This window comes from Leucopleurus acutus (genome assembly GCF_964270905.1).
Source record: "Leucopleurus acutus genome assembly, chromosome: 16".
In the NCBI taxonomy this organism is placed as follows: Eukaryota; Metazoa; Chordata; class Mammalia; order Artiodactyla; family Delphinidae; genus Leucopleurus; species Leucopleurus acutus.
In genome coordinates, this window is record NC_139158.1 from 64,232,129 (window position 1) to 64,258,964 (window position 26,836).

The 26,836-nt window shown below is 50.9% G+C and overlaps 1 protein-coding gene across 1 annotated transcript in view; it reads left to right on the plus strand.

Moving 5' to 3' along the window:
* Positions 1-24,704, plus strand: part of CEP250 (centrosomal protein 250) — a 46,324-nt gene extending 21,620 nt beyond the window's left edge. Inside the window, exons 17-34 of the mRNA XM_082857764.1 lie at positions 646-839; positions 1,064-1,191; positions 1,377-1,546; positions 7,350-7,517; positions 7,924-8,058; positions 9,338-9,481; positions 10,113-10,246; positions 11,171-11,309; positions 12,254-12,596; positions 13,442-13,563; positions 14,559-14,679; positions 15,717-15,838; positions 16,311-18,929; positions 20,547-20,660; positions 20,842-20,997; positions 21,442-21,543; positions 22,491-22,553; positions 24,109-24,704. Of these exons, the coding sequence (XP_082713890.1) occupies positions 646-839; positions 1,064-1,191; positions 1,377-1,546; positions 7,350-7,517; positions 7,924-8,058; positions 9,338-9,481; positions 10,113-10,246; positions 11,171-11,309; positions 12,254-12,596; positions 13,442-13,563; positions 14,559-14,679; positions 15,717-15,838; positions 16,311-18,929; positions 20,547-20,660; positions 20,842-20,997; positions 21,442-21,543; positions 22,491-22,553; positions 24,109-24,372 (5,238 nt within the window). The 3' untranslated portion in view covers positions 24,373-24,704. The remainder of the gene's footprint in view (positions 1-645; positions 840-1,063; positions 1,192-1,376; positions 1,547-7,349; positions 7,518-7,923; positions 8,059-9,337; positions 9,482-10,112; positions 10,247-11,170; positions 11,310-12,253; positions 12,597-13,441; positions 13,564-14,558; positions 14,680-15,716; positions 15,839-16,310; positions 18,930-20,546; positions 20,661-20,841; positions 20,998-21,441; positions 21,544-22,490; positions 22,554-24,108) is intronic.
* The last annotated feature ends 2,132 nt before the right edge of the window (positions 24,705-26,836 follow it).

Sequence of the window (26,836 nt, forward strand, 5' to 3'; positions counted from 1 at the left end):
TGATTCTTCATTGCTTCACATCCATCAGTTTGAATTAGATGCCTCTCCTGTGTTTTCTGATAATACATTGTATTTATTCAACCACCACTCCCTTCGTACTATATTATAATTATCTGTGTTTATGTGTCTCCACCATTAGACCAAAAGCTCCTTGAAGGCAAGACTATGTCTTACTTGTTTTTATAACTCCAGCTTTTAGTCCAGTGTGTAACACATAGCAAGGGGCTCTGAGTTTTTTCTGAACCAGTGCCCCAACTCAAAGGTCATCTTTCTTGTCTACCAAGCATTCTCATTGCCCTAGTAATTATACATAATCTCCCTTCTCAGAGCCTTTTTCTCAGGGCACTGATCACTTTCTTCCTGGTATTATGTGTGTGTCTTACCTCTCCTTAAGACTAAAAGCTCCTTAGAGGTAGATCTCTTGCAGCCGTAGCACAGGGTATTGCTCAAAGGAGAGCCTGTTTCCTGGGCTGGGGACTCTGTAGGTTGATCAGGGGAATAGATAAATGGTACTTGGTGTGAGTGGGCAGTGCTCAAGGCTCACAGAGCTGGGTCCGAATCTGAGGAGCCCATGGCCCTAATCTGGTGATAGCAGCCCTGGGGGGATCCTGCCTCCCTCTGTATCCCATCAGTTCTTCCTCTCAGGCACATCACCAGCAGGAGGCAGCCTTAGCTCGGGTGGAGCAGCTGCATCAGGAGGCAAAGCGACAGGAAGAGGCGCTTGCCCGGGAAGTCCAGGAGAAGGAGGCTCTAGCGCGGGAAAAGGCGGCTCTCGAGGTGCGGCTGCAGGCTGTGGAGCGGGACCGGCAGGACCTCTCTGAACAACTGCGGGGACTCAGGTAGGGTCTGGACCTGGTTCTGCCAAGGGCAGAGAGAGCTTTACAAGGCAAGGGGGAGCCAACCTAAGTTCCTTGCCCAAAGTATATGGGGCCTAAATGAGTTATGAATTTGTAATTGCCTCCCCGCCCCCAAATTCTCTCTTGGTGACCAGTAGTTAGAACCCAGTTCCTCTTAAGGAAGGGGCTTGATGGGTAAGAACTCTCCCGATTCCTGAACCTGACAGCTCAGCCAAGGAGCTACTGGAGAGCAGTCTGTTTGAGGCCCAGCAACAAAATTCTCTGATAGAGGTCACCAAGGGGCAGCTGGAGGTCCAGATTCAAACCGTCACTCAAGCCAAGGAAGTAATCCAAGGTAAGAACCCAACTTGGATGGGCGCACTTCATTCCACAGGGATGTTGAAAGCTAGGAAGACAGTGGGAAGCTATTAGAGCCAGGCCCAGGGCCTCTGAGATGGGAGTTCCTCATGAGGTCTGGGGAGAGGGGTGAAAGATGGAGGACAGAGGCTCAGAGACAAGATCCTGTCCCTGGCATCTTAGGGGAAGTAAAGTGCCTGCAGCTGGAACTGGACACTGAACGGAGCCGGGCAGAGCAGGCACGGGATGCGGCAGCCAGACAGCTGGCCCAGGCTGAGCAAGAGGAACAGGCTGCCCTGCAGCAGCTGAAGTCAGCCCATGAGGAGGAGGTGAACCGGCTCCAGGAGAAATGGGTAGGTGGTGGTTGTGGCTAGGGGATGGGAGAGACAGACAGCAGCAGATATTCCTGCTTCTAAAAGTGAAATCTGAACAGGACTAGTCTGGTTGGTCACCATGGTGCAAAATCCAGCTTCTAGCTAGTAAATGAGTTAATGTATGGAAAACACTAATAATAGTTCCTGGTATACAGTAAGCTCTATATTTGTGTTAGGTATTATTGTTGTTGTTGTTTCTGTATGTATAGAGACTTAAGAGTGGATCCTGGGATTTAGGATCGATAAACTGGCCCCAGGGTGTAAAGGGAGCAGAGGAATGCCTTGGACCTATTATTGCCCAATTCAGAACTGTGTTTCTTTTGTCTTTTAATTATTTGATTTAGTCCATTTGCTTTTATTGTGATTATAGGCATATTTGGATTTATTTCCACCATCTTATGCTATTTCTCTTGCCTTTTTTTTTTTTTTTTTTTTTTTTGGTGTGGTACGCGGGCCTCTCACTGTTGTGGCCTCTCCCGTTGCGGAGCACAGGCTCCGGACACGCAGGCTCAGCGGCCATGGCTCACAGGCCCAGCCGCTCCGCGGCATGTGGGATCTTCCCGGACCGGGGCACGAACCCATGTTCCCTGCATCGGCAGGCGGACTCTCAACCACTGCGCCACCAGGGAAGCCCTCTCTTGCCTTTTTACACCTTTTGGGGAGGGGAATTCACCTTTCTTAACTTCTTTTAGAGGGTTATATCGGATTATTAAATTGTATTCTTTTCTCACTTCTTTTTTTCTCTCTACTACTCTGGATGATATGTACTCTATTTTTTATTCTTTTAGTTGTTCTTTAATATTTTAAAATACATACTTAATAAAATCTCAAGTTAATCAGTATATTTACCCTTTTCCTGAATGACACAAGGACCAGAGAACATTTTACCTGCATTCACTCCTCCCAACCTATCAACTGTATTAGTCATTGTGTTTAGTTATTACTAGTTGTTAACACCATACATTATGTGTTTTGATTATTTTATACAGTCAATAATTGTTTAGATACACTGAAAATTTTACCAGGTCTTTTTTTGCTCACCATTCCTCCTTGCGTGTCAGGTTTTCTATTTGGATTTGTTTTCCTTGAAGTAGAATTTCCTTTGGTGAGGGTATGTTGGTAGTTAATTGTCTGAAAATGTCTATTTTACTTTTATCATTTTTTATAGCTTTTTCCTTTTTTAATTTTATTTTTTATTGAAGTATAGTTGATTTACAATGTTGTGTTAGTTTCAGGTATACAGCAAAGTGATTCAGTTATATATATATATTATGTCTTTTATTTTGTAGATTCTTTTCCCTTATAGGTTATTACAAAGTATTGAGTATAGTTCCCTGTGCTATATAATAGGTCTTTGTTATCTATTTTATATATAGTAGGTATATATGTTAATCCGAATCTCCTAATTTATCCCTCCCACTTGTATTCTTGAAAGATAGTTTCACTGGGTATAAAATTCAGGTACAAATTCTAAGGTAACCGTTATTTTCTGTCAGCATACTGATTGTTCCGTTGTTGGTATTGAGAAGCCTCTAATTAGTTGTATGTTAGAACTTGGTGTAACCTTCAGGTATCTTAACTTTCTGTCTTAGATTTTTCATGTGTACTTTTTCTACACTGTATCCTGGGTGATATTTTTTCAGATCCCTCTTCTATTCACTAATTTCCCTTTTCACCTGTGTCTAATCTGCTTTATAGTCTATTCACCAAGTTTTAAATTTTATTTATTAAATATTTTATTTCTCAACATTTTGTTTGGTTATTTTTTCAAATCTTCTTGGTCATTTTTTAGTGTCTTCTCCCTAATTTATATTTGCAGTCCCCTCTTTTATTCTTTAAACACATGAAACATACTTTTATGCTGTCTAATAATTCCAACACCTAAAATCTTTTTGGATCTCTGTTATATGTTGTTTCCCTTGGCTCTCACTGATGACCTTGGCCCCTATGTGTTTTGTGATTCCTGACTCTGAACTCATGTTCTCTGGAAATTTTTCTGTGGGAATCCTTTTAGGCCTGAGGCAAAGGAGATTTTCCTCAGAGATTTGCTTTTGCTTCTCTGAGGAAGGTGAAGGACTAGCATCCCAGGACCACCTTAAAGTACAATTTCTGTTTAAAGTTTTTGGGCCACATTCAGGCCCTGAACCCACATGAACACCAGCCTATGGTTATGAATTCTCAAGTGATATATATATATAGCCCTTTGTGAAAGTTAAGACAAATTTTCTTGCTATTCCCTTCTGTACAGTGTTTTGTTTTCTCTCTCCCCCACTTTTTCTCTCTCCCTTTTTCTTCCCCTTTTCTCCCTCTCTCAGGTTTATCCATTTACTGAGGACTGTAGTCCAGGGATGGGTGGGTGTTTTTCTGAAGAGCCACATTGGGCCTTGCAGACCATACAGTCTCTGTCACACTCACTCTTCTCTGCTGCTCTAGTGCAAAAGCAGCTGTAAACGACATGTATGTAAATGAGCATGGCTGTGTTCCAATAAAACTCTATGTATGGACATTGAAACTGAATTTCATATAATTTTCACATGTCACAAAGTCTTATTCTTCTTTTGACTTCTTATCAACCATTAAAAACATAAAAACCACTCTTAGCTCACAGGGCCAGGTTTGGCCCATATGCCATAGTTTCCTGACCCCAGATAGCCCTTTGGAGGTCCAGCCTTATGTCTCCTGTCAGGCTCCCCACCCTTTGTTTTCTGTTTTCTTTGCCCACATTGCCAGAAAATGAATTTCAAGGTTGTTAGGTAAAGTAAATACCTCCAGTGGAAAGCCTCTTCTGTGCTCATTTACCTCTTTAGATCACAAGTATTGCATGGATTTTGGCTCCAGTGAAATTTTCATTATTTTCCTGCTGGCTCAGTGATACATTAAAATATATACTTAATAGTTAAATTGGCATTTTTTTTGTTTTGTTAGTTTGTTTTGCCCTTTTACAGGTGGAGGGTTCAGAGAGCTTGTTTGTCAGATTTCTGGAAATGGAAGTTGACTTGTGCTTTGTGTGTATTTGTGATTTGATAGTTATTACAAGGTAGACTTGCTGGCAAGATGGTAGCCAGAAGTTTGCCTCTTTTTAGAATTATGTGCCTAGATTATAGTAGGTACTTCAAAATATTTATTGAATGACCAGTGTCCGGAGGCAGTTCAGTTTCCCAGCAAGAATCAGTCATACCACCCGCTGAAAACCCTACAAGTAAAAGAAGCTATAAAACTTCTGAATGATGTGTTACTGCCTGATGTAGACTTGGTATCCATGGAAGGACTGACCATCTCATGGCCACACCTGAATCATGGGAAAGTCTCTTCCGTCTTTTCCTTTCTTCTCAGTCAGATAATCCCCCTGACTTCTGATTGTCTGACTTTATGATCTCCCTACTGATTGAAAGGGTTGAAAGCCCGCGTAACTCTCGAGAGTCTGTTAGTTTTTTGTTTTTTGGCCACGCCACACAGCATGCAGGATCCTAGTTCCCTGACCAGGGATTGAACCCAGGCCCTTGGCAGAGTCCTAACCACTGGACCGCCAGGGAATTCCCAGAGAGTCTGTTAGTTTTAACAGTGCCTGCCTTGTCCTGGAATCCTACCAATTAGAAAAACTCTTAGGGGTTATATTCTCCATTCTTCCATCTAGTGTCTGAATCCCCTTTAATAGCAGTGATAGTGGATACTTACTTACTGAGCACTTTCCCATGCAGGTACCATGCTGAATGCTAGTCACATTATTTCAGATAGCCTACACAACCACCTAGTGAGGAAACTGAGACTTAGAGAAGTCACTCAGGGTTACCTGGCTAAGAAGTGGTAGAGCAGGGATTAACCATTTCGTAGCATTTATGCTATGTCCACTTCTACAATATCCCTTCCAAGGATTGCTTAGCTTCTGTTGTATTCCATCCATTGGAATGCCCATTTATTTTTAGATAGATCTAGTTATTAGAAAATTATTCCTTAAGCTGAGCCAAAATCTATTACCTGAAACAAATCAGCCTTAGATTTGCTTGGAATACCTCACCAACATGGTTGCTTTGCAGAGTATTCTGATCCACAAACTAGGCAGCAACGCTTGACTGTTACTTCTGGACATCACAGAATTAGCCCTTCTGGTAGCCATAACACACTTCTAACTCATATTGAGCAAATAGGTCAGTTTTGTTTTGTTTTTTTTGACTCGTAACTACTATTAAATTCATCTTTCCCATATTCTTACAGTTGGCTTTTTGAACCAGAGTGTATGATTTGATATTCATAGCTGGTCTATTAACTGTGGTATTATAGATCACTGTTCTTAAGCATCTTAATAGTCCAGTAGCTGAAATGTGATTCATTCAAGCAATGCTGAGTTCTTACTGTCTGCCAGGCATGATGCTGGGCATTGAGGATACAGCAGAGAGCAAAGTAGACATGGTTCTCCTGATGGAGCTTCAAGTCTTGGGGGAAGATAGGTATTAAATAAATTAATACATAAATGAGTAACTGATGACGGAAGTTCTATGAAGAAAAAGAACTGGGTGATAGAAGAAGAACAAAGGGGGACCATTTTGAGCGTATGGTCTGGGAAGGCATCTATGAGGAAGTGTCATTTAAGCCATGAGTGACGGGGGGGTGGGAAGAGCAGTCCAAGTAGAAGGAAAGCATGAGTCAAGGCCTTAAGGAATGGAGGTGCGTGGTGTCCTCCAGGACCTGAAAGGAGGCCAGTGCAGCCAGAGTGTAGCAAGTGAAGGGAGCGTGCACAAGACGATGTTGGAAAGGGGTGAAACACTAGAGGCCTTCCCACTAAATGTGGATAACTACGACTTACAAACATTTTAAAGGAAAGGTGATGAAGATGATGATAGCTATTGGCTACTGAATGCTTTCTGGGTGCTCAGCACCATTTAAAGTGCTTTACACGACTTACTTCACTCGTGAGAACAACCCTAGGAGGACCCTGTTGTTATCCTCATTTAAAAAAAAATTTTTTTTAATTTTATTATTTTTTTACACAGGATTTATTTATTTATTTAGGCCATGCTGTGCAGCTTGCAGGGTCTTAGTTCCCGGACCAGGGACCAAACCTGCGCCCTCAGCAGTGAAAACGCAGAGTTCTAACCACTGGACCGCCAGGGAATTCCCTGTCCCCGTTTTTATAGATGAGGAAACTGAGGCACAGAGATGCGATAGAAATGAACTGAGGTCACACTAGTAGTACTGGGGTAAAGACTGTAACCTAGGCAGCCTGGCTCCAGTGCCCTTCACCACCATCCTGAGATCCTAATAGAGGGGCTGGATTCGTCTAGGAGATGAGGGAGGGTGTCGGTCACTGATGGACCTCTGGGAGGACCGGATGCCCCATCCTAACGCTCTTGTATCGTATAGGAGACAGGCTCGGCCTGGCTTTTTGGGAGGCTAATCCTGTCACCCTGAGCAGGGGAGTGGGGACAGCAGAGAGCGAGTCCGCCCCCTCAGTTCGCTGTTACAACCACCAACCATGATGTGCTTGCTTTAAAATAGCAGATATTTGTAGCTTATATGAGGGACAGTTGCGCTTTAGAAAACACTTTTCCATGTATTATATCATTTGATTTTTTTTTAACGAATCTCATTTGATCCTCATAAAATTTGGCGAGATGGGCAAGGCAGGGTGATTAGCCTCACCTCGCAGATGAGGAAGCAGGCTTGTCACGTGAGGCACCAAGGTCACATAGCTGGTGAGCAGTAGGCTTCTTGCCCTAATCCGGTTCTCCTTCTGCCTCCTCTCCTCACCCCCTCGGCTCTAACGGTGCTTCCTTCGTACGACCAGGAGAGAGAGCGCTCCTGCCACCAGCAGGAACTGGATAAGGCTCTGGAGAGCCTGGAGAGGGAGAAAATGGAGCTGGAAACGAGGCTGAGGGAACAGCAGGCAGAAACGGAGGCCATGCGGACACAGAGGGCAGAAGAACAGGCCGAGGCCGAGAGCGCCCTGTGCCAGGTGGGCAGCTGGGGGGACTGGGCTGCACGTCCACCCTGTGATCCCCCTACCTTGGGCCATTTCCTTTCCCACTCCCGAGGGTGGTGCTGCAGGGGCTTCCAGAAGAGAATGTAGCTTCCCACTCTGTTCCCCATGAGCAGGTGATCAGTACCGTTAGCTGCACGGCTGGCGGCATGTCCTACTTCCTGAGGGAGGCCTGTCGTTTACCACATCCTGTCAGCTTGCAAACCAGCAGCAATCTTCGTACTTCCTGGCTCTCAGTCAGTGGGTCCAGACCTTCCTTCGCCCTCAGCCCCCACCCCATTTGCTAGAAGAGCCCTAGAGCAGCTGGCGTGTGCTTGTGGCCTAGTGGGTGAGCATGGTGACCCCTAACCCAACAAGCCCTCGCCCTCCTGCCCCTCCACAGATGCAGCTTGAAACAGAGAAGGAGAGGGTGTCCCTCCTGGAGACACTGCTGCAGACCCAGAAGGAGCTGGCAGATGCCAGCCAACAACTGGAGCGGCTGAGGCAGGACATGAAGGTTCAGAAGTTAAAGGAGCAGGTACGGAGGGTGGTTCTGGGCAAGGAAGAAGAGGCAGCGTTGATTTATTCATTCACATTGACCTGCTCTTTGGCACTTCTTTGCACCGGGCCCTGCCTAGGTGCTGACATTTGACCAACAGAAAGGTGTGGCACAACGGTGAACATGACAGTCATGGAGTTCTAGTGGCAGAGCAGACACAAAATAAGTGAGATAATTACCGGTTGTGATAAGGGCTGTAAAGGAAATAAATAGGACGATGTAATTGAGAGTGATTCAAAGGAGGCCTCTTTGGACAAGGTGGTCATGGAGGGCCTCACTGAGAAAATGACATTTGAGCTGAACCATTAAGGTTGAAGACCAGACCCGTAGAACAATAAGGATGAACCTTGAAAGCATTATGCTAAGTGAAAGAGGCCAGTTACAAGAAGGCACACAGTGTATGATTCCATTTGTGGGAAATATCCAAAACAGGCAAATCTACACAGACAGAAAGTAGACGAGTAGTTGGGAGTGAGGATGGGGGATGGGGAGGGTACAGGATTTCTTTCTGGAGATGATGAAAATGGTAAAAAAATGATCATGGTGACAGTTGCACAACTCTGTGAATATGCTAAAACCATTGAATTGTATGCTTTAAATGAGTAAATTGTAGGGTATGTGAACTGAATCTCAATAAAATCATTAAAAGGAAAAGAAAAGAAGCCAGCCATTTGAAGAACAGTTTAGGCAGAGGAAATAGCTGTCATAAGGGCCTGGGACAGGCAGAAAGGGCCTGGGACAGTTCAGGACAGACAGGAGGCAGCATGATAAGCTTGGGGGCAGGAGCCCTTTGTCAGCCATGGTAGGACCTTGGACTTTGTTCTAAGGGCAGTGGGAACATGTTGGATGGTATTTAAAAAGCAGAGTGGGACGTGAGTTATTACATACATATTTTAAAATACTTCAGCTGCTGAGGGGAGAATTTTGTGTGTGTTTGTGTTTGCCTGCTTGCACGTGGGCATGGTGGCATGAAGTGGAAGCAGGGACACCCGGCAGGAGGCTGCTGCAGTGGTCTGGGTGAGGGACCCTGGCCGAGAAAGCCTGGGTGAGCAGTGCACTTGGTGAGGGAGGAGAGGGAATAGGAGGTGAGGACTTGAGGTGACAGGGTATCATGGAAACAACGTGGATAGCTGGGCCCTGCCTCAGCTTTTGGCAACCCAACCAAAACACCAGTATTTATACAACACGGATTTCTGTAACATGGATTTCAAGACCAAGGAAGCTTTCTTCTGCTCCCTGCTGTCTTCTCCCTTCGCAGGAGACCACTGGGATGCTGCAGACCCAGCTCCAGGAGGCTCAGCGGGCACTGGAGCAGGCAGCCCAGCAGCACAAAGACAGCCTCGCTGCCCTCCAGGAAGAGGGCGGCACCCTGCTGCGGGATAAGATAGACCTGCAGAAGCAGGTCCCTGCTCCTCTCTCCCAGCCCAGCACCCTTCCCCAGCACAGCCAGGCTCTCCCACTCCCTCTGGCAGGACGGGGGAACCTTGGCTGCCTGAGCCTGGGAGGGGGAGGGGAAGCCCCAGTACTGAGTGGAAAAGTGAAGGGTGCTCAGAGCTGTGCATGTGCCTCCCAGATCCCTGGGGTAGTTAGTAACCTCTCTCAGTGGGGACCACAGACCTCATATTTTCTTGGCAGCCCCATAGATCCAGCCTCCCCATAGATCCAGTATTTTTATACCAGATTGCTTTTCCTTCTCAAAATCCTATATCAGATGATGGTCGGGTTGTTTATTTTTAAAAAAATACAATCACTTGCCCATCACTTGGCCTTTGGACAGAGTTACATTCAACCAAGGTTTTTATTTGTGCCTGCTGCTATACAGCATATGTGAGGCTGGGGAGACAGGGGACTAGGCTGGATGGTACTGGCAGAGGGAGGTGGATAAGAACAGCATGTAAGGGTTGCCAGGACCTCCAGAGCTTTGAAAATGGGCTGGTGACTCTGGTAAACCTTGAAGGACCCTAAAGCCCTAGGTGGGAAGCATCCTCCCACCAACCTTCCTGCCCTTGGTCCTCATGCCCTTGACTTTCCAGGTGGAGGACTTGAAGTCTCAGCTGGTTTCCAAGGAAGACTCCCAGAGGCTGGTGGACCAGGAGGTTCAGGAGAAGCTGAGAGAGGCCCAGGAGTGTTGCCGAATTCAGAAGGAGCTGGAGAGAGAGAAAGCCAGGTAGGCTGGACAGGCCATGGAGTTGGCTTTTGCCTGTCTGGGTCCAGGGGTCACTGTGAGGTTGACAGTTTGCTCAGGGCACCTAACCTCTCACGTCTCCAGCTCTGGGCTGTACAGGTAGCTGTGTGGAGAGGGCATGGTCCTTGTCTCCCAAGCTCATGCTTCATTCATTTAGCAGATATTTAGAGAACACATAGCACGCACCAGACACTATGCCAGGGGTTGGGGATATATTAAGACAATAGAGTCTCTGCCTCAGTAGAATTTATCGTTTTGTGGGGAAGAAGTTAATCAAATAACCCCCAAAGGAAAGTATTGCAGGTTATGTTACCTGGAGTCTGAGGAGGGAGAAATCCTTTTGTTGATGAAACTAGAGGCAGGAAGACAAGGTAGGAGACTGGTACAATTGTCCAATAAGAGAACCAAAGCTGAACCGAGGTAGGGTCGTAGGGAAGGGGAGGAGGGAAGGGGTTTAAGGGGTGTTAGGGGAGTTGGAATCAGTTATTTGTAGTCTTAAAGTGGACCCAGGTGGGATGAGGGGAGGATGCTGTGATGTGGTCAAGACTTCTAAGGGTGAATGGAGGTGCCATTCAGTGAGCTGGGGAACATAGTAGGGGTGACTGGTGGGAGGGGAGGTGCAGAGGGGTTGGGAAGAATTGGACATGTTGAATTTGAGGTATTGTATAGATATTTCTGGAATTTTTCTAGAGAAGAATAAACTGTGAAGTTGAAATGAAATATATGCATGAAGGACCTAGGAGCACTCAGTAGGTGCTCAGTGTATGGAGGCTTTTATTGTTATACTGGAATCATTATCATCACTGTTTCTATTAATTATTAATGCTGTGTTAGAGCAGTCAGATGAGAAGGTAGTTCTTCATTCCCTGAGAGAATGACCCAGCCCTCTGAACCCTCTCTTTTTAGCCTGACTCTGTCGCTGGCGGAAAAGGAACAGAGACTCCTTGTTTTACAAGAGGCTGACTCTGTTCGACAGCAAGAGCTGAGCTCCTTGCGCCAGGACATGCAGGAGGCCCAGGCAGGGCAGAAAGAGCTCAGCGCCCAGGTATTTCCCACCCCACTAAGAGCCCTCTTCCTTGGTGGAAACCTTCTGGAGTCGGCAGGTGATTTCTCAGTCACGCTGAGACCTCAGCAGCCCTGGCAGTAGGGGGAAGCCAGGACCGGGCTGGGTGGGGCTTGGGAACCTGACCCAGAGTTGAGAACAGACCCTGTGGGGAACCTGATGGCCCAGAACACAGTGCCCAGAGGGGCAGAGCTCACACAGGCCTGGTTCAAGCCCAGCCGCTGCCAAGTGTGCCTGGTCTGCCTGGCAAGACACAGAAGGGGGAACAAGTATTACTCCAGACGGGGTCAGCGGCAGCCTCTTGCTTCCAGGGACCCAGTCTGCTCACAGCAGGACCCCAGACCTTGTGCACAGAGGAAAGATGGAACTGGGAGGAGAATAATGAGGAAGTGAGAGCTAGACGTAGACTGTGGCAGATGAGGACCTAGGTCTGCCTGTTAGACGATCCTGGGTGTGACTCCCAGCTCTACTGCTTCCTGGTTGTGCGAACATCACTTTATTCAACCATAAAACAAGGATGATAATTCTTAATCATTATAGGAATATATAAAGTGTCAGGAACACAGTAAGCATTCAATAAATGGTAGCCATTATTATCGTGACTGGTCTTTTTAGGCTCAGTGTCAGTGTTTCAAGCAGATTTCTAATCATAGCAGGGAGCTGGCATAGTTGCCAGGGGGACCAGGGCCAAAGCCCATTTGCATAGCCCAGGCCCATGTGTCAGGAGTCCGTAGGTGGGCATGTAGGTTAAACCTAGGGTTACACTCATTCCGGAGCCCTCCCTTCCTGCTGGAGAGCTGAGCCTACTGAAATCCTCCCAGCCCCAGTCAAGGTTTGCACAGGGATTGAGTGGGGTCAGGCCCGGGAGGGTCTGGGGAGAGGGTATCCATTCCCTGCCCAGAGTGACCATACTTCCTCTTTGGCAGGTGGAATTACTGAAGCAGGAGGTGAAGGAAAAGGAGGCTGACTTTCTGGCCCAGGAAGCACAGCTGCTGGAGGAGCTAGAGGCAGCTCGAGTAACAGAACAGCAGCTACAAGCTTCCTTGTGGGCCCAGGAAACCAAGGCAGCCCAACTACAGCTGCGACTGCGCAGCACGGAGAGCCACCTGGATGCCCTGGCAGCGGGACAGCAGCCTGGGCACCAGGCCCAGGTCCAGCTGGCCAGCCTCTGTTCTGTTTTGCAGCAGGCCCTGGGGTCTCCTTATGAGAGGGGGCTTGAGCTGAGTGGTGGGGGAGACTCGGCTTCCTCCCTCTGGGGCCCTGAGCCAGGTGAGGCAGCCACCCAGGAACTCAGTTCTTTGGTCAAAGCCAGGCCTAGCTCCCAGGGGAGAAGGGAAGGGAATGCAGTTCCTTAGGCAATACTCATCAAGGCCAAGGCCACAGACTCTGGGATTAATTCAATCAGAGTTTGAACCCCAGCTCGGCCATTTGCTAGATGTGTGTCCTTGGGCAAGTCACCTCTTCTCTTTGAATTTGATTTTCTCAACTATAAAATGAGGGTGTTAAAAGTACTTACCGGGACTTCCCTGGTGGCGCAGTGGTTGAGAATCCGCCTGCCAATGCAGGGGACACGGGTTCGATCCCTGGTCCAGGAAGATCCCACATGCCATGGAGCAACTAAGCCCGTGCACCACACTTACTGAGCCCATGTGCCACAACTACTGAAGCCCATGAGCCTAGAGCCCGTGCTCCGCAACAAGAGAAGCCACCGCAATGAGAAGCCTGCACACTGCAACGAAGAGCAGCCCCCTCCATCCGCAACTAGAGAAAGCCCAAGCACAGCAACGAGGACCCAATGCAGCCAAAAATAAATAATTTTTTTTTAAGAAGTACTTACCTCTTGGGAGTTTTTTAAGGAGTTAATGAGATGACAAATAAAATCGTTCACACAGTTCCTGGCACTTATTAAATGCCTAACAAATGATAGCATTTTCTAAGGCACATCACAGTGCCTGGCACGTAGGTATGCAGACAGGGCATGATGAACAAACTGCTGAGAAGGGGTTCTTTGAGGAGAAGAGGGATGGGTGGGAAGGCCAAGGCCAGGTCTGGGAGGTATGGCTGTTTCTTTTCATAGTGCAGCCAGGTCAGGAGGTGTTTCCTCATTTTTTCAGACCAGAATGGAGCTAGGATCCTCTTTAAGCGATGGCCCCTGCAGACGGCTCTCTCAGCTGAGGCGGTAGCGTCTGCCCTCCAGAAGCTTCACCAAGACCTGTGGAAGACGCAGCGGGCCCGGGTATGTGTCTCTGTTCTCCTTCCTCAGGCTCTTCACCTACGCCGAAAAAGACTTGTGAAGCACTTTGACCTGTTTTATTTCTGACGTAAAGTTGGGATGAGTTCCACCTCTATCACTTACTACCCGGCAACTGTGAATAAAGCATTTGGCGTCCTGGGCCTTGGTTTCGCTAGTAAAGTAGGGCAAATCGTGCCTGCCTCAAAGGGCTGTGAGGAATAAATGAGTGAGGGACTCGAGTGAGCCCTGTAAAACGTGATACTCTGTATAGACCTGTGATACCGTTTTGCATCATTTTCCTCTTAGCCATGAATTGTCCTTGGTGTCAAGACCTCCAAGAAAAACCTGACAAATCGGGTATCGCTGAGATTTGAGGTTGCCATTTATAGGAACATTCTAGGCCTAAGACTGAACTAAATGTCCCCCAAATTCCACCTCACAGTGAACCCATCAGTCAGTAAAAATTGAGTGTCACCTATATATATGCCAGCCGCTCTGAGCTAGGGATACAAAAAGGAGAAAGACCTGCTCTCTGCCCTCAAGAAGACTTGTGACAGGGCTGAGCAGCCAGACTGCATCCTAAGATAAAGCAGAACTGATAGAAATAATTGGATCAATAACAGATGTACATGATAATAATAGGAGGAAGGGACAATTGGGAGGGTCAGAAGGAGGGAAGCAGTGACCTTTGAGCTAAGCTTTGAAGTAGGAGTTTGGGGAGAGGAGAGATGATCCCGGGCTAAGACTTCAGCAGGAGTTCTGTTTCAAAGACAGACGAGTCAGAAGGGGAACCCTAGGCTCCAGCCATTTGGAGCAGAGCCTGTCATCCCTTCCAGGAGCCAAATGCACATGAGTTCAGAGGTAAATAACCCAGCAATCTGAGAGTAGGTCCGTGATGGCAGACCCTGACAGGCTGAGGGAAGAGAGGGATCGGGCCCTGAACTGGGGCGGCTTTTTGGAAGATGAGGAACTTGAGTTCCACACCCTTTCTTTCCCAGGATGATCTGAGGGATCAGGCCAGGAAGCTGGAACAGCGTCTCACTGATACAGAGGCAGAGAAGAACCAGATCCACACAGAGTTGCAGGCTCTGCAGAGACAGCTCTCCCAGAACCAGGAAGGTGAGAAGCTTAAGGCAGGGGTGGGTTTGGGGCAGAAGAAAGGAAAGGCAGGAAGCCCAGTGGGGCGGGATCAGGCCTGGGAGCCACTCCTTACTGCTTACCCACAACTGTGAGATTTACCTAAAGGCGTCTCCAAAGGGGCGATGACCCCCGTGAACTATTTTTTGTACTTTGCTTGGCCTTTGAGAGCCGTCCTGGAAGAAGGGATTAGGAGGAACAGATTTGGTGAACTGAGGGAAGTTGCTAGCTAGGCTTCTGTTTTTTCTGTGAAGATTTAAAAACTGGCACCCTAAGGTCAGGTCTGTAAGAACTCTGTAAAATTCTGTCTTTCATCATTTATCGGTGTTACTTATTTTGTTATCTCCAACTATGTTCTCAAATGATTAACCTTTGACAGCAGAAGGATTATGGGCTTGTTTGGGAGATAGGAAGAGGGGGAAATCTGGGGAGAAGCTATCTGTGCCACAGCCAAGGGCTAGGAAGGGTGGTGACTACTAGGAAAGGAAAGGAGAGGGGAGGGTCTTGCGACTCAAGGCTCAACTGTAGAAGGGAAGAAGACAACGTGGGGAGTGGGTCTGGGTCTTAAAATTATCCCAAACGGCTCCCTGAGAGCCACACACATACAGTTGGGTTCTGGTGCATTTTACAGAAATGGAGGGTACCCAGCAGAGCAACCCTGGTCTCTAGGAACCTCTGCAAAATCATAGACTTAGGGACTGGAAAGGACCTCCAACATCATCTAGCTCAACCCTGTCTGGAATCCAAGGTTGAGAATCTGTGATCGGGATGGGAAGTGTTGGGATGATTGTCAGGCACTGCTGAAGCTGGGCAGCAGATGCAGACACGAGTCTGGAAGCAGCAGGGAGCCTAGGCAGACAGGAGCAGCTGGCAGATGGGTGATGCCTCTATGAAACTGGGTGTAATTCTCTCCTTCTTGGCCTTTTCCTCCTTTGATTCTATTCCCCATCTTCCATCTGCCTCTACGTCCCTCCTTTCCTCCAATCATGGTTCTTCCTCCACTACCTGTCTTCCCAAAGAGAAATCCAAGTGGGAAGGAAAACAGAACTCCCTAGAATCTGAGCTGAGGGAGCTGCGTGAAACTGTGACATCCTTCCAGAGTCGCCTACGGCAAGCAGAGCTCCAGGGAATAGAAGCCCAGGTAAGGTGTTTCTGGTTTGGGGGAGGGGTTGCTTCAGGAGTAGTCCCTCAGGGCCCAGGATCGAGCCCATCCTGGCCCATGGTCATACCCCATCCATATGTAGTGCCCAGCTTCCTTCAGCAGTGTCTCTGTTTCTCTGGCTCTCCCCACATCCCTGAGGGCCATTATTAAGGCCCTAGTGAATCCTCCTTTAATTACTTTTTCTGAATTGAGGTTGAGATTTTTGTCCCTTTCCCTGAAGGACTAGAGTCTGGGATGACTCATTTGCAACAGTTTTTCCCCTCTGAGCACAGCAGAGCCCGGGGTAGGGTAGGGATATTCTTTTACAGTAACAGCCTAAGTGGAACACGCAGTTCCTTTTGCCCAAATCCTTGACAATGCTGGTGCCGCAGAGGAAGGAAAGGAAGGGCCTGTGTTAGAGTGACAGTTTCAGGGAAGTATAGTTTAAGGTGGTTTTGCATCTTGTTTTCAGAATGAGCGAGAGTTACTGCAGGCAGCCAAGGAGAACCTGACTGTCCAGGTGGAACATCTCCAAGCATCTGTGGCAGAAGCCAGGGCTCAGGCAAGCGCTGCTGGGGTCCTGGAGGAAGACCTGAGAACTGTGCGCTCAGCACTGAAACTGAAAAACGAGGAGGTGGAGAGTGAGCGCGAGCGAGCCCAGGCCCTGCAGGAGCAGGGCAAGCTGAAGGTGGCCCAGGGGAGGGCTTTGCAGGAGAATCTGGCTCGCCTGGCCCAGACCCTGTCTGAAAGAGAAGAGGAGGTGGAGACTCTGCAGGGAAAAATCCAGGTGCTGGAGAAGCAATGGGAAATGCAAAAGGCTGCTTTGGAAGTGCTGTCCCTGGACCTGAAGAAGAGGACCCAAGAGGTGGACCTGCAGCGAGAACAGATCCGGGAGCTGGAGGAGTGTAGGTCTGTTCTAGAGCATCTCCCCGTGGCCGTCCAGGAGCAAGAGCAGAAGCTGACTCTGCAGCGGGAGCAGATCAAGGAGCTTGAGAAGGACCAGGAGGCGCAGAGGAACATCTTGGAGCATCAGCTTCTGGAACTTGAGAAGAAGGCCCAAGTGATTGAGTCCCAGAAAGGACAGATTGAGGACCTGAAGAAGCAGCTGGTTACCATGGAACGCCTGGCCCTGGACCTAGAGGAAAACCACCACAAAGTGGAATGCCAGCAAAAGGCGATCGAGGAGCTGGAGGGCCAGAGGGAAATGCAGAGGGTGGCTCTGACCCACCTTACACTGGACCTGGAGGAGAGGAGCCAGGAGCTGCAGGTGCAGGGCAGCCAGATCCAGGAGCTGGAGAGCCAGAGCACCCTCCTGGCAAGAGAACTCCAGGAGAAGGACCAGGAGGTGACGTCCCAGCAAGACCAGATCAAGGAGCTGCAGAGGCAGAAAGAGCATCTGACTCAGGACCTGGAGAGGAGGGAGCAGGACATGGTGCTGCTGAAGGAAAGGATTCAGGTCCTGGAAGATCAGAGGACCCTGCAGACCAAGATCCTGGAGGAGGACCTGGAGCAGATCAAGCTGTCCTTGAGAGAACGGGGCCGGGAGCTGGCCTCTCAGAGGCAGCTGATGCAGGAGCGGGCAGAGGAAGGGAAGGGCCAGAGTAAAGCTCAGCGAGGGAGCCTGGAGCACATGAAGCTGATCCTGCGCGATAAGGAGAAGGAGTTGGAATGCCAGCAGGAGCGTATCCAGGAGCTTCAGGAGCACAAGGACCAGCTGGAGCAGCAGCTCCAGGGCCTACACAGGAAGGTGGGGGAGACCAGCCTACTCCTGACCCAGCAGGAGCAGGAGATAGTGGTCCTGCAGCGGCACCTGCAGGAAGCCAGGGAGCAGGGGGAGCTGAAAGAGCAGGCACTTCAGGGTCGGCTGGACGAGGCCCAGAGGGCCCTGGCCCAGGGTGCCCGGGAGCTCGAGGCCCTGCAGCACCAGCAGCAGCAGCAGGCCCAGGGCCAGGAGGAGAGCGTGAAGGAACAGGCGGGCTCGCTGCAGCAAGCTCTGGAGCAGGCCCACGCCACACTGCAGGAGTGCCAGGCTGAGCTGGAGGGCCACAAGGAACACGCGCAGAGGCTCCAGGAAGAGCTGGCAGTGGAGAGACAGCGGGTCCAGGCCCTGGAGGAGGTGCTGGGTGACCTAAGGGCTGAGTCTCGGGAGCAGGAGAAGGCTCTGCTGGCCCTCCAGCAACAGTGCGCCGCACAGGCCCAGGAGCATGAGGCGGAGGCCAGGACCCTGCGGGACAGCTGGCTGCAGGCAGAGGTGATGCTCCAGGAACGGGACCGGGAGCGGGAGGCCCTCCGGGCAGATGGCCAGTCCTCCCAGTGTCGGGAGGAGGCTGCCAGGGTCCAGGCTGAGGCTCTGCAGAAGGCCCTCAGCAAGGCTCAGGCCACCCTGCAGGAGAAAGAGCAGCATCTCCTTGGGCAGGCGGAGCTGAGCCGCAGCCTGGAGGCCAGCACGGCCACCTTACAGGCTGCCCTGGACTCCTGCCAGGCACAATCCCGGCAGCTGGAGGAGGCCCTGAGGAAGCGGGAAGGTGAGATCGAGGACCAGGACCTCCGACACCAGGAGGCCGTGCGGCAGCTCCAGGAGGCACTTGCCCAGAGGGATGAAGAGCTGAGACACCAGAGGAGGCAGGGACAGCTGCTGGAGAAGGCTCTGGCCCAGCGGGGCCTAGAGGATGCGACCCAAGAGAAGCAGGAGCCAAGGCACGAGAGAGAAGAGGAAGAGATAAGGGGCCTTCGTGAGAGCCTAAGGCAGCTACGGTGGACTCTAGCCCAAAAGGAAGAGGAGATCCTGGAGCTGAGGGAGGCCCGGCCAAGGAAGGGTCTGGAGGACTCGCCCCCCAGCCACAGAGCCTCCCCAGGAGAGGAGCCGTCTTCCACACTTGATTCCTCAGGTCCCAGGCTGCAGCGGGAGCTGGAGCGACTACAGGTGGCCCTGAGGCAGACAGAGGCCAGGGAGATCGAGTGGAGAGAGAAGGCCCAGGACCTGGCACTGTCCCTGGCCCAGAGCAAGGCCAGCGTCAGCAGTCTGCAGGAGGTAGCCCTGTTCCTGCAAGCCTCTGTCCGGGAGCGGGACTTGGAACAGCAGAGGCTGCAGGTGAGTCACCCCGTGGGTGGGAAGGGCTGGGGCAGAGCCCGGTCTGCCTGGGCTCCGGGGCTGCCTGCACCTCAGGGTGTGAGAAAGCTGAGGTCACGAGCACCTCAACAGAGTGGAATCCAGGTTACTGTGCTAGTGTGGTGGGGGAAGATGTGGCATCCACAGTCCCTGCCCTCCTAGAGCTGATGGTCTAGTGGAAAAGCAGTTATAACGCAGTGCCTAATTAGGGTTGGTGCCTGACACGTGAAGTTTCGTGTGCTCTGAGCATACCGGAGGGACCACCCCACCTTTCCTGGTAGAAGTGGTGTTTAAGATTAGATCTGAAGGGACCAGTAAGGAAAGAGCCAAGCACAGGTTGGGGGAGGGAGAGGAAGAAGGAGGAAAGAGAGCGTGGAGTATCTGTGAGGGAGTTCAGGCTGCCAGGGACAGAGAAGAGGCTCTGGCAAGAGAAGAGAGGACAGCAGGGGGCCATCATTTAGGGCTTGTCAGCATGTTAAGGACCTGGGTGACCAGTGCGAAGTGGATGAAGGGTTTGGGGCAGGGGAGTGACACGATCAGGTATATAGTTCAGAAAGATGGCTCAGGCTGCCGGGGGAGCAACTGTAGACCTGGGGAGACTGACCAGGAGAGAAGTAGGAATGGTTATTATCTTCATTTTATAGTTGAGGAACGGCAGTTAAGAGAGGTTAAGTAACCTGTCCAAGGTCATCCAGCTAGTAAAGGGCAGAACTAGGGTTAGACCTAAGCAGGCTGGCCTCATACTACTAAGCTCCTTCTCTCTCCCAGACAGCCTCCACCCACACGTGTACCTTCCGTTCCTCTACTCTGTCTGTCCTCTTGACCTTTACCATTTATGAACCCTAGGGTGCCTAGAAAATATCTAGCACTAGTCTTCCCATTTATCTAAAGGGGTTTAATCCCAGAGGCTTAATCTAAGCTTCACGTGGTCTTGTGTGTGTGTGTGTGTGTGTGTGTGTGTGTGTGGCCACGCCTCCCGGCATGTGGGATCTTAGTTCCCTGACCAGGGATCAAACCCACGCCCCCTGCATTGGGAGTGCAGAGTCTTAACCACTGGACCACCAGGGAAGTCCTCACTGTGGTCATTTTACAAACGAGATAATTGGGGTTTGGAAAGAGCTCATACCTTTACCCAAGTCATATAGCAAATACGTGGTGACACAATACCCGGCTCTATGTGATTCCTGAGTCCATGCTCTTTCCACAACACCTAGTGCTCCCAATTGTCACTTAGCTTAGGGGAGATCTAAAACGGGAGTTCCCTGGTGGCCTAGTGGTTAGGGTCTCACTGCCGTGGCCCTGGTTCAATCCCTGGTCGGGGAACTAAGATCCCACAAGCCACGCAGTGCGGCCAAAAAAATAAAAATAAAAATAAAATAAATAAATAAAATGAGACAGGTTTTAGTCCTAGTCCACCATGTATCCTTGGGAAGATCCCTCTCTGCTCCTTAGTTTTATCCACCTGTAAAATGAAAGTTATCCACTAGAATAGCTCAGAGATGCCAGGAAAAGTAAGACTATAACCTGATGAGAAAATTGTTGAGGACGGAGGGTGGAGTGGGTCTTGATATGAGGCCATAATGGTGTGACTCACCCCAGGATGAGTTGGAGCTCAGCAGACAAGCTCTGGAGAAGGAGCGACTCCACAACCCAGGCCTGACCAGCCGAGCAGAACGGGGGCCCAGAGGAGACCCCGGCGCCCAGCTGGGAGAGGTGAGCTGGGGGCCTGGTGGGAACAGATGGCCCAGGAGGGAGCGCCTGTCCAGGGGCTTGTCCCCTTCCCCTGGGAATTGGGTCCCTGAACCCAGACCTGCCAGGTTAGTCCTTTGCCCTCTATCTGTTCCCCACCTGTCTGAGGGGCTGCCCGGCTGAGACAGACAGGTCTCTCCTTCAGGTCTCGGGAGCGAAGACTGAGCCGAGTCCTGAGGTGGAGGAGAAGCAGCTCTGGGAGCAGAGGCTTGAACACCTGCAGCGAGCGGTGGCGCGGCTGGAGGTTGACCGAAGCCGACTGCAGCACCACAATGCCCAGCTGCGGACCACCCTGGAGCAGGTGGGGGACTCCTGTCCTCAGCTCCCTCCCCGGTCCGCTGGGCATGCATCTCCACTTCTCATGCAGCCCCCAGAGAAGGGGTTAGTAAACTATAGCCCAGGGGCCAAATTCGGCCCACTGCCCGTTTCTGAAAATAAAGCTGTTTGGAGACACTGCAGTAGTTGTGACACAGATCGAATGGCCCACAGCGCCTAAAATACTACAGAGAAGGTTTGCTGGCCCTGCTTCAAAGGCTGAGGAGGCCGGCCCCACCTCCTCTGCCGCAGCAGCACTTTGCACTCAGGGCTGCCCCAGCAAGTGCTCTCCTCAGCCCAGTTCAGCTTCCCACGGCTGCTGGCCCCTTATACTTGCCCCACCCTCACACCGGCCTCCTCTCAGAAAAGGCGGCTCTGCTCCAGACCCAGAGCCAAGCCCAGCCCTGACGTCTCACTCGCATCTCGGCAGGTGGAGCGAGAGCGGAGGAAACTGAAGAGGGATTCCCTGCGAGCATCGCGGGCGGGCGTCCTGGAGAGCGGTGAAGCCACGGCACCGTCACCCACCCAGCAGGTTTGTCTGTTTCATCGACTGCAGCCTCAGGAGAGCCCAAGCCCAGCCACTAGAAACAGCCCTCTGCAGTGCGTATCCCAGGCTCCCCTTGCAAGGGGAGGACCACTCCAGCCAGTTCGTAGGGCCCCTCCTGACCGGGCTCTGCCCCACCCAGCACTGTCCCTGACCCGGAAGGGAGGCCCAACATCAGTGGGCGGGGCTGGAGTCAGCCCTGCTTTCTGAGGCACTCAGCCTTCACTGATACACAGTCCACCTGCCCCCCAGACCAGTGCTTCAGGCCCCCAGGAGCAGGCCTCATGGGGCTTCTGGTCTCTCCCTGCATGTAGGTGTTGGGTGGTGCTTGCCAGACCTGGATGTTCCTAGGAGCTTGATAGCAGCTTCGTGGACCTCTTCGACTTCCTTGCCCTTTGCAATACTGAATTTACAAGATATGGGTCCAGGGTATTTCCTGGGGCCAGAAGGATCTGGGGGAAGACACCACAAACCGGCACTCTTTTAGTTGAGTTATGCCTGTCAGTAGACAGCCTTGGGGCCTGGCAGGTAGGGACTGTTTCTGGTGTCTGAGCACCTCCTAACCCTCCATCCCCCTTCCTTCAAGGAAAGCTTCCCAAGGGACAGGCCCCTTGTCTTACTTCCCCTCTGCATCCTTAGCTCACGGACCAGGGCTAGCACGAAGCAGGTGTGTGCTGAACTTTAAATGAAGCGGTACCTCAAAGAAGCCAGTCCCATACAAGCCTTTGGGACATTTGGCCTCAGGTCTCCATTGCGTTGGTTTGGGCCCTCTGGGGCTTCTCCTTGCCCCAGGGCCATGGTGCCCCAGAGAGTTCAATCTGAGTTCAGGCACTTCTGGCCCATAGCCCTTGCCCTGGTCCCCAGGATTGTGAGGAGGCCTGCACAAACTCCGGTGGAAGGCCTGTTCCAACAGGAATGGCATTTGTCTTCCACAGGATGGAAGAGGAGGACAGAAGGGCTCCTCAGATACCAGGCACATGGCTGAACTGCAGAAAGAGGTACGTTCTGGAAGGATCCGTTTTCTAAGCCCCTTTTCCCTCCCTTGCACTCAGGCAGCAAGGCTTTGGTGTCTGCTATGTGCTTGGCCCTTTGTGCACCTCCAGCAGGGAGAGGGGAAATAGTTCCTGCCTAGAGAACTTCAGTCCTTGTGGGAGGCAAGCAGAGCCCCGTCTCAACTCCACCTCCCACACTGAGTGGACTTAACCTCCCACGTGCTTAGGGTGGGACTGGGGAAGAAAGCACACTCCAGGCCCCAGACCTCCTACTTAGGAAAGAAAAGGGAAAGGCAGAGGAGCAGATGAAGATTTTAAGAGGACAGACTAAAGCAAGCAGAAGCATCCTGGCCTCCTCTGCCCTCGCGTGCACCCAGCACACCAGGCAAAGTTGCCTGGCACCAGCGCCAGGATCCATACCCTAGAGCTCAGGTCAAGCTCAGGGGAACTGTATAAAGTGCCTTCTTGCCTCTTAGGCCTCCCCTAAAGGTTCACCCTGTCTTTCAAGGCCCAGGAGTAATTAGAACTGTGGAGTTTTGATTTCTGAGCCTGTTTCAGAAATCAGTAGTCACTACTGGCAGGCCCTGACTATACAGCTAGACCTAAGCTATTACTTTTTTTTTTTTTTTTTTTTTTTTTTTGCGGTACGCGGGCCTCTCACTGTTGTGGCCTCTCCCGTTGGGGAGCACAGGTTCCGGACGCACAGGCTCAGCGGCCATGGCTCACGGGCCCAGCCGCTCCGTGGCACGTGGGATCTTCCCGGACCGGGGCACGAACCCGTGTCCCCTGCATCGGCAGGCGGACTCTCAACCACTGCGCCACCAGGGAAACCCTAAGCTATTACTTTGAATTCTCTTAAACTCACACAAAGCAATCACTGAGACAGGGCCCGGACTAGGGGGAGGCAAGACAGGCCTCACTGTTGACCTGGAGCTCCTCCTTAAATTTTGCACCCTAGGAGCATCTGTTGCCCCACCCTAGTCCTGGATGTGCCCTGACCTCCCAAAAACTTCACCTCCTGGGGCCCTCAGTATACTCATCTTGAGAAATGGATCAATCAGTGATTCTCAACCCTGGCTGCACGTTAGAACCACCTGGGGAGCTTTGAAAAAAATACTGATGCTCAGGCCTCACACCTGTCTAATTAGGTCAGAAAATTTCTTAAAACCTTCCAAAGGGGCACGGTGGAGCTTCCTGCAGGGATGAAAGCATTCTGTATCTTGATTGAGATAGTGGTTATATATGGGTGTGTATGTTATGAAATTGGTCAAAATGTACTTACAATCTGGGCATTTTATTACATGTAAACATGTGCATAGTCTGGTTGGTTTCTTTAAGCTCTCTCTCTGAGTCTCCTGTGCAGCCAGGGTTGACAATCACTGGATTCTCCGATTGCCAGCAGCCCTTCCCCCAAATGCTGTAAAGCCTCATCCTGAGATTCGTGGGTGAGGTGTTCATTCAAACGCTGGTCCGACAGGAGCCACAGGAGCCGAGCAGGAAGGGTCGGGGCAGCTTCGAGGCCCTTCATTGCTCTCACCCTCTTGGTTTTCCTGCCCCCCAGGTGGCCCTGCTGCGAGCCCAGCTGGCCCTGGAGCGGAAGCAGAAGCAGGACTACATCGCCCGCTCAGTGCAGACGAGCCGTGAGCTGGCGGGCCTGCACCACAGCCTCTCTCACTCCCTCCTCGCCGTGGCCCAGGCCCCAGAGGCCACTGTCCTGGAGGCCGAGACCCGAAAGCTGGATGAGTCCCTGACTCAAAGCCTGACATCCCCTGGGCCGGTCCTGCTGTGCCCCAGCCCCAGCACTGCTCAAGGCGCCTCCAGGTAGCAGCTGCAGCAAGGGCAGGACACGGGCCAGCCTGGGAGCACACAGACAGACAGAAGGCCGTAGAGCGGGTCGTGGCCCCTCCACACAGCTGCTGTTTGCCAAAGAAAATTCTGACTCTGTTACCCAGCCTGGGAGCCCCAGGTCAGCTGGCATTCCCCGGAAGAGGGAGGGAAAGCTGCAAGGCTGGGGGAAGGCCCTGACTCACATGGGAATGAGGCACATCACACTTGCTGCCGGCCTGCAGTCACCCAGAGAGCGCCTTTCCCTGGCCAAGGGGCGTCTGCTGCCTCTCGCCTAGAACTCATCATCCAGCACTTCACCCGCTCGGACACCTCCCCCTCCAGCAATAAACCCTGGGTCTTTGCATTTGTTCTCTGCTGCTGTCTCTACTGTGTAGCTGGGCAACAGCCGTACATCAAGGGCATCTATTAAGGAAGAATTCACTGAAGATTCCTGTCAGGTGGCATGCATTTGTCATCTACCCGCATTCTGATAGAGAAGGGCTACAGAAGATACACAAGACAAAGCCCCTGCCCACAGGAAGCTTGAGCCCAATTGACAATAACAGGCAGATGAGTCAGAGACAGTTGTGTGTGCTGCCTAGAAGTGCTGTAGAAATTCCAGGGGCTGAGGCAGGAAGGTATGAACTGGCCCCTGGTGGCTGGAGAGGAGTTGGGAGGGTTGCTAAGCATACTGGTGAGAAGACTGGTCGGCCTTAGCAGGGTGTGTTTGCGCTGAGGGATGAGTCACGAGGGAGAGGAAGGAGGGCCTTGGGATCTAGATTTGAACTCATGGATAATGATGAACATCATATGTTCTTGACTTAAAACATGTTCTGGGGACTTCAAAAACACTGAGCTGGCTTTTGGCTAAAGTCAGCCTCTTGAGTTCAGAAGTTCTATCTGGCTTCATTCCCCTTCTGCACTGGGTGAAAGGCCTCAGGGTGTCCCTTTCTGGGCATATCAGCTGCAACCGACTGTGGCCCCCTGTAGTCCAGCCATAGGTCAAGCCAGGAAGGAGGATGGAGTGTGGCAGGACTTGTCACTTATGGCCTGGCCCTGGTTTAGGCAGTGTACAGGCTTAAGACCTATTGTTGGAAACTTCCTCAAAGCCTAAGAGAGAACAATTTTCTTTAAAGAAGCAGGCATGGGACTTCCCTGGAGGTCCAGTGGGTAAGACTCTGCAGTCCCAATGCTGGGGGCCCAGGTTCGATCCCTGGTCGGGGAACTAGATCCCACATGCATGCCACAACTAAGAAGTCTGCTGCAACTATGAGCCCACATGCTGCAACTAAAAAAAATAAAATCCCGCATGCCGCAACTAACACCCGGGGCAGCCTAAATTAATTAATTAATTAAAAAATATATATATAGGGCTTCCCTGGTGGCGCAGTGCATAAGAATCTGCCTACCAATGCAGGGGACACGGGTTCCATCCCTGGTCAGGGAAGATCCCACATGCCGTGGAGCAGCTAAGCCCGTGTGCCACAACTACTGAGCCTGTGCCCTAGAGCCCGTGAGCCACAACTACCGAAGCCCGCGAGCCACAACTACTGAAGCCTGCGTGCCTAGAGCCTGTGCTCTGCAACAAGAGAAGCCACCACAATGAGAAGCCCGCGTGCAACAACGAAGACCCAACACAGCCAAAAAATAAATAAAAAATAATGATAATAAAAATGTTTTAAATAAAGAAGCAGGCATGACCTTCTTCCAGCCCTCCAAACGTAATCTGTGATTCCTCTTACCTAGGCATGGGGATGGAGCTAAGTTCGGCTAAGAATGTGGGAGTTTAGGAGCAGCACCACGGTCCCCCAGACCTACTTACCCGGAGCTCAGGCCCCATTATACCCCGTCACACCACACAGAGTGGGTAGGGGGCTGTTCACAGCTGCTGGAGCTTGGTTCCAAAGCCCACGCACGGGACTCTGCACAGATGCTTAGTATAAAACAGTTTAAGACCCCCCAGAGCTAAATCAGGCCCCCAAGATGCCAGCTGGTCCCTGCCTCTAGTCACATCCCTGTGGCTCAGAATCCTTACCTGGCCTTTACGATGCTAGGAGTTCTCAGGGACAAACGAGATTTCTCTGGGTTCCTTACCTTTTTTGGTCCCCCAACTCTGGTTCTGTAGCTTAGAGCCTGACAGAGGGACCCTGTTGTTTACCTTGGAGTTTCTTCTCAGTTCCGTTATCTGTAGGTTGTAAGCCAAGGCCTTAAGCCCCACACACCTTCTGGGAGCAGGGAGAGAGCTTTCAGCAGATGAAAGGCGTTGTAGAGGCAGCCAAGCAAGGTCTTCATTAAGTAATAAACTATATCTGTTCCTCACTCCCCATCCAACCCTCAGTAGCCCCTCACCCTCACTCTAGACCTCAGGCTAAGGCCTCCCCTCCCCACCAGATATTGGTCAGGGTTAGTCTTCAAGTGTAGACTACATTCTTGCTCTCACATTCTTAGCTTGTGGATGATTT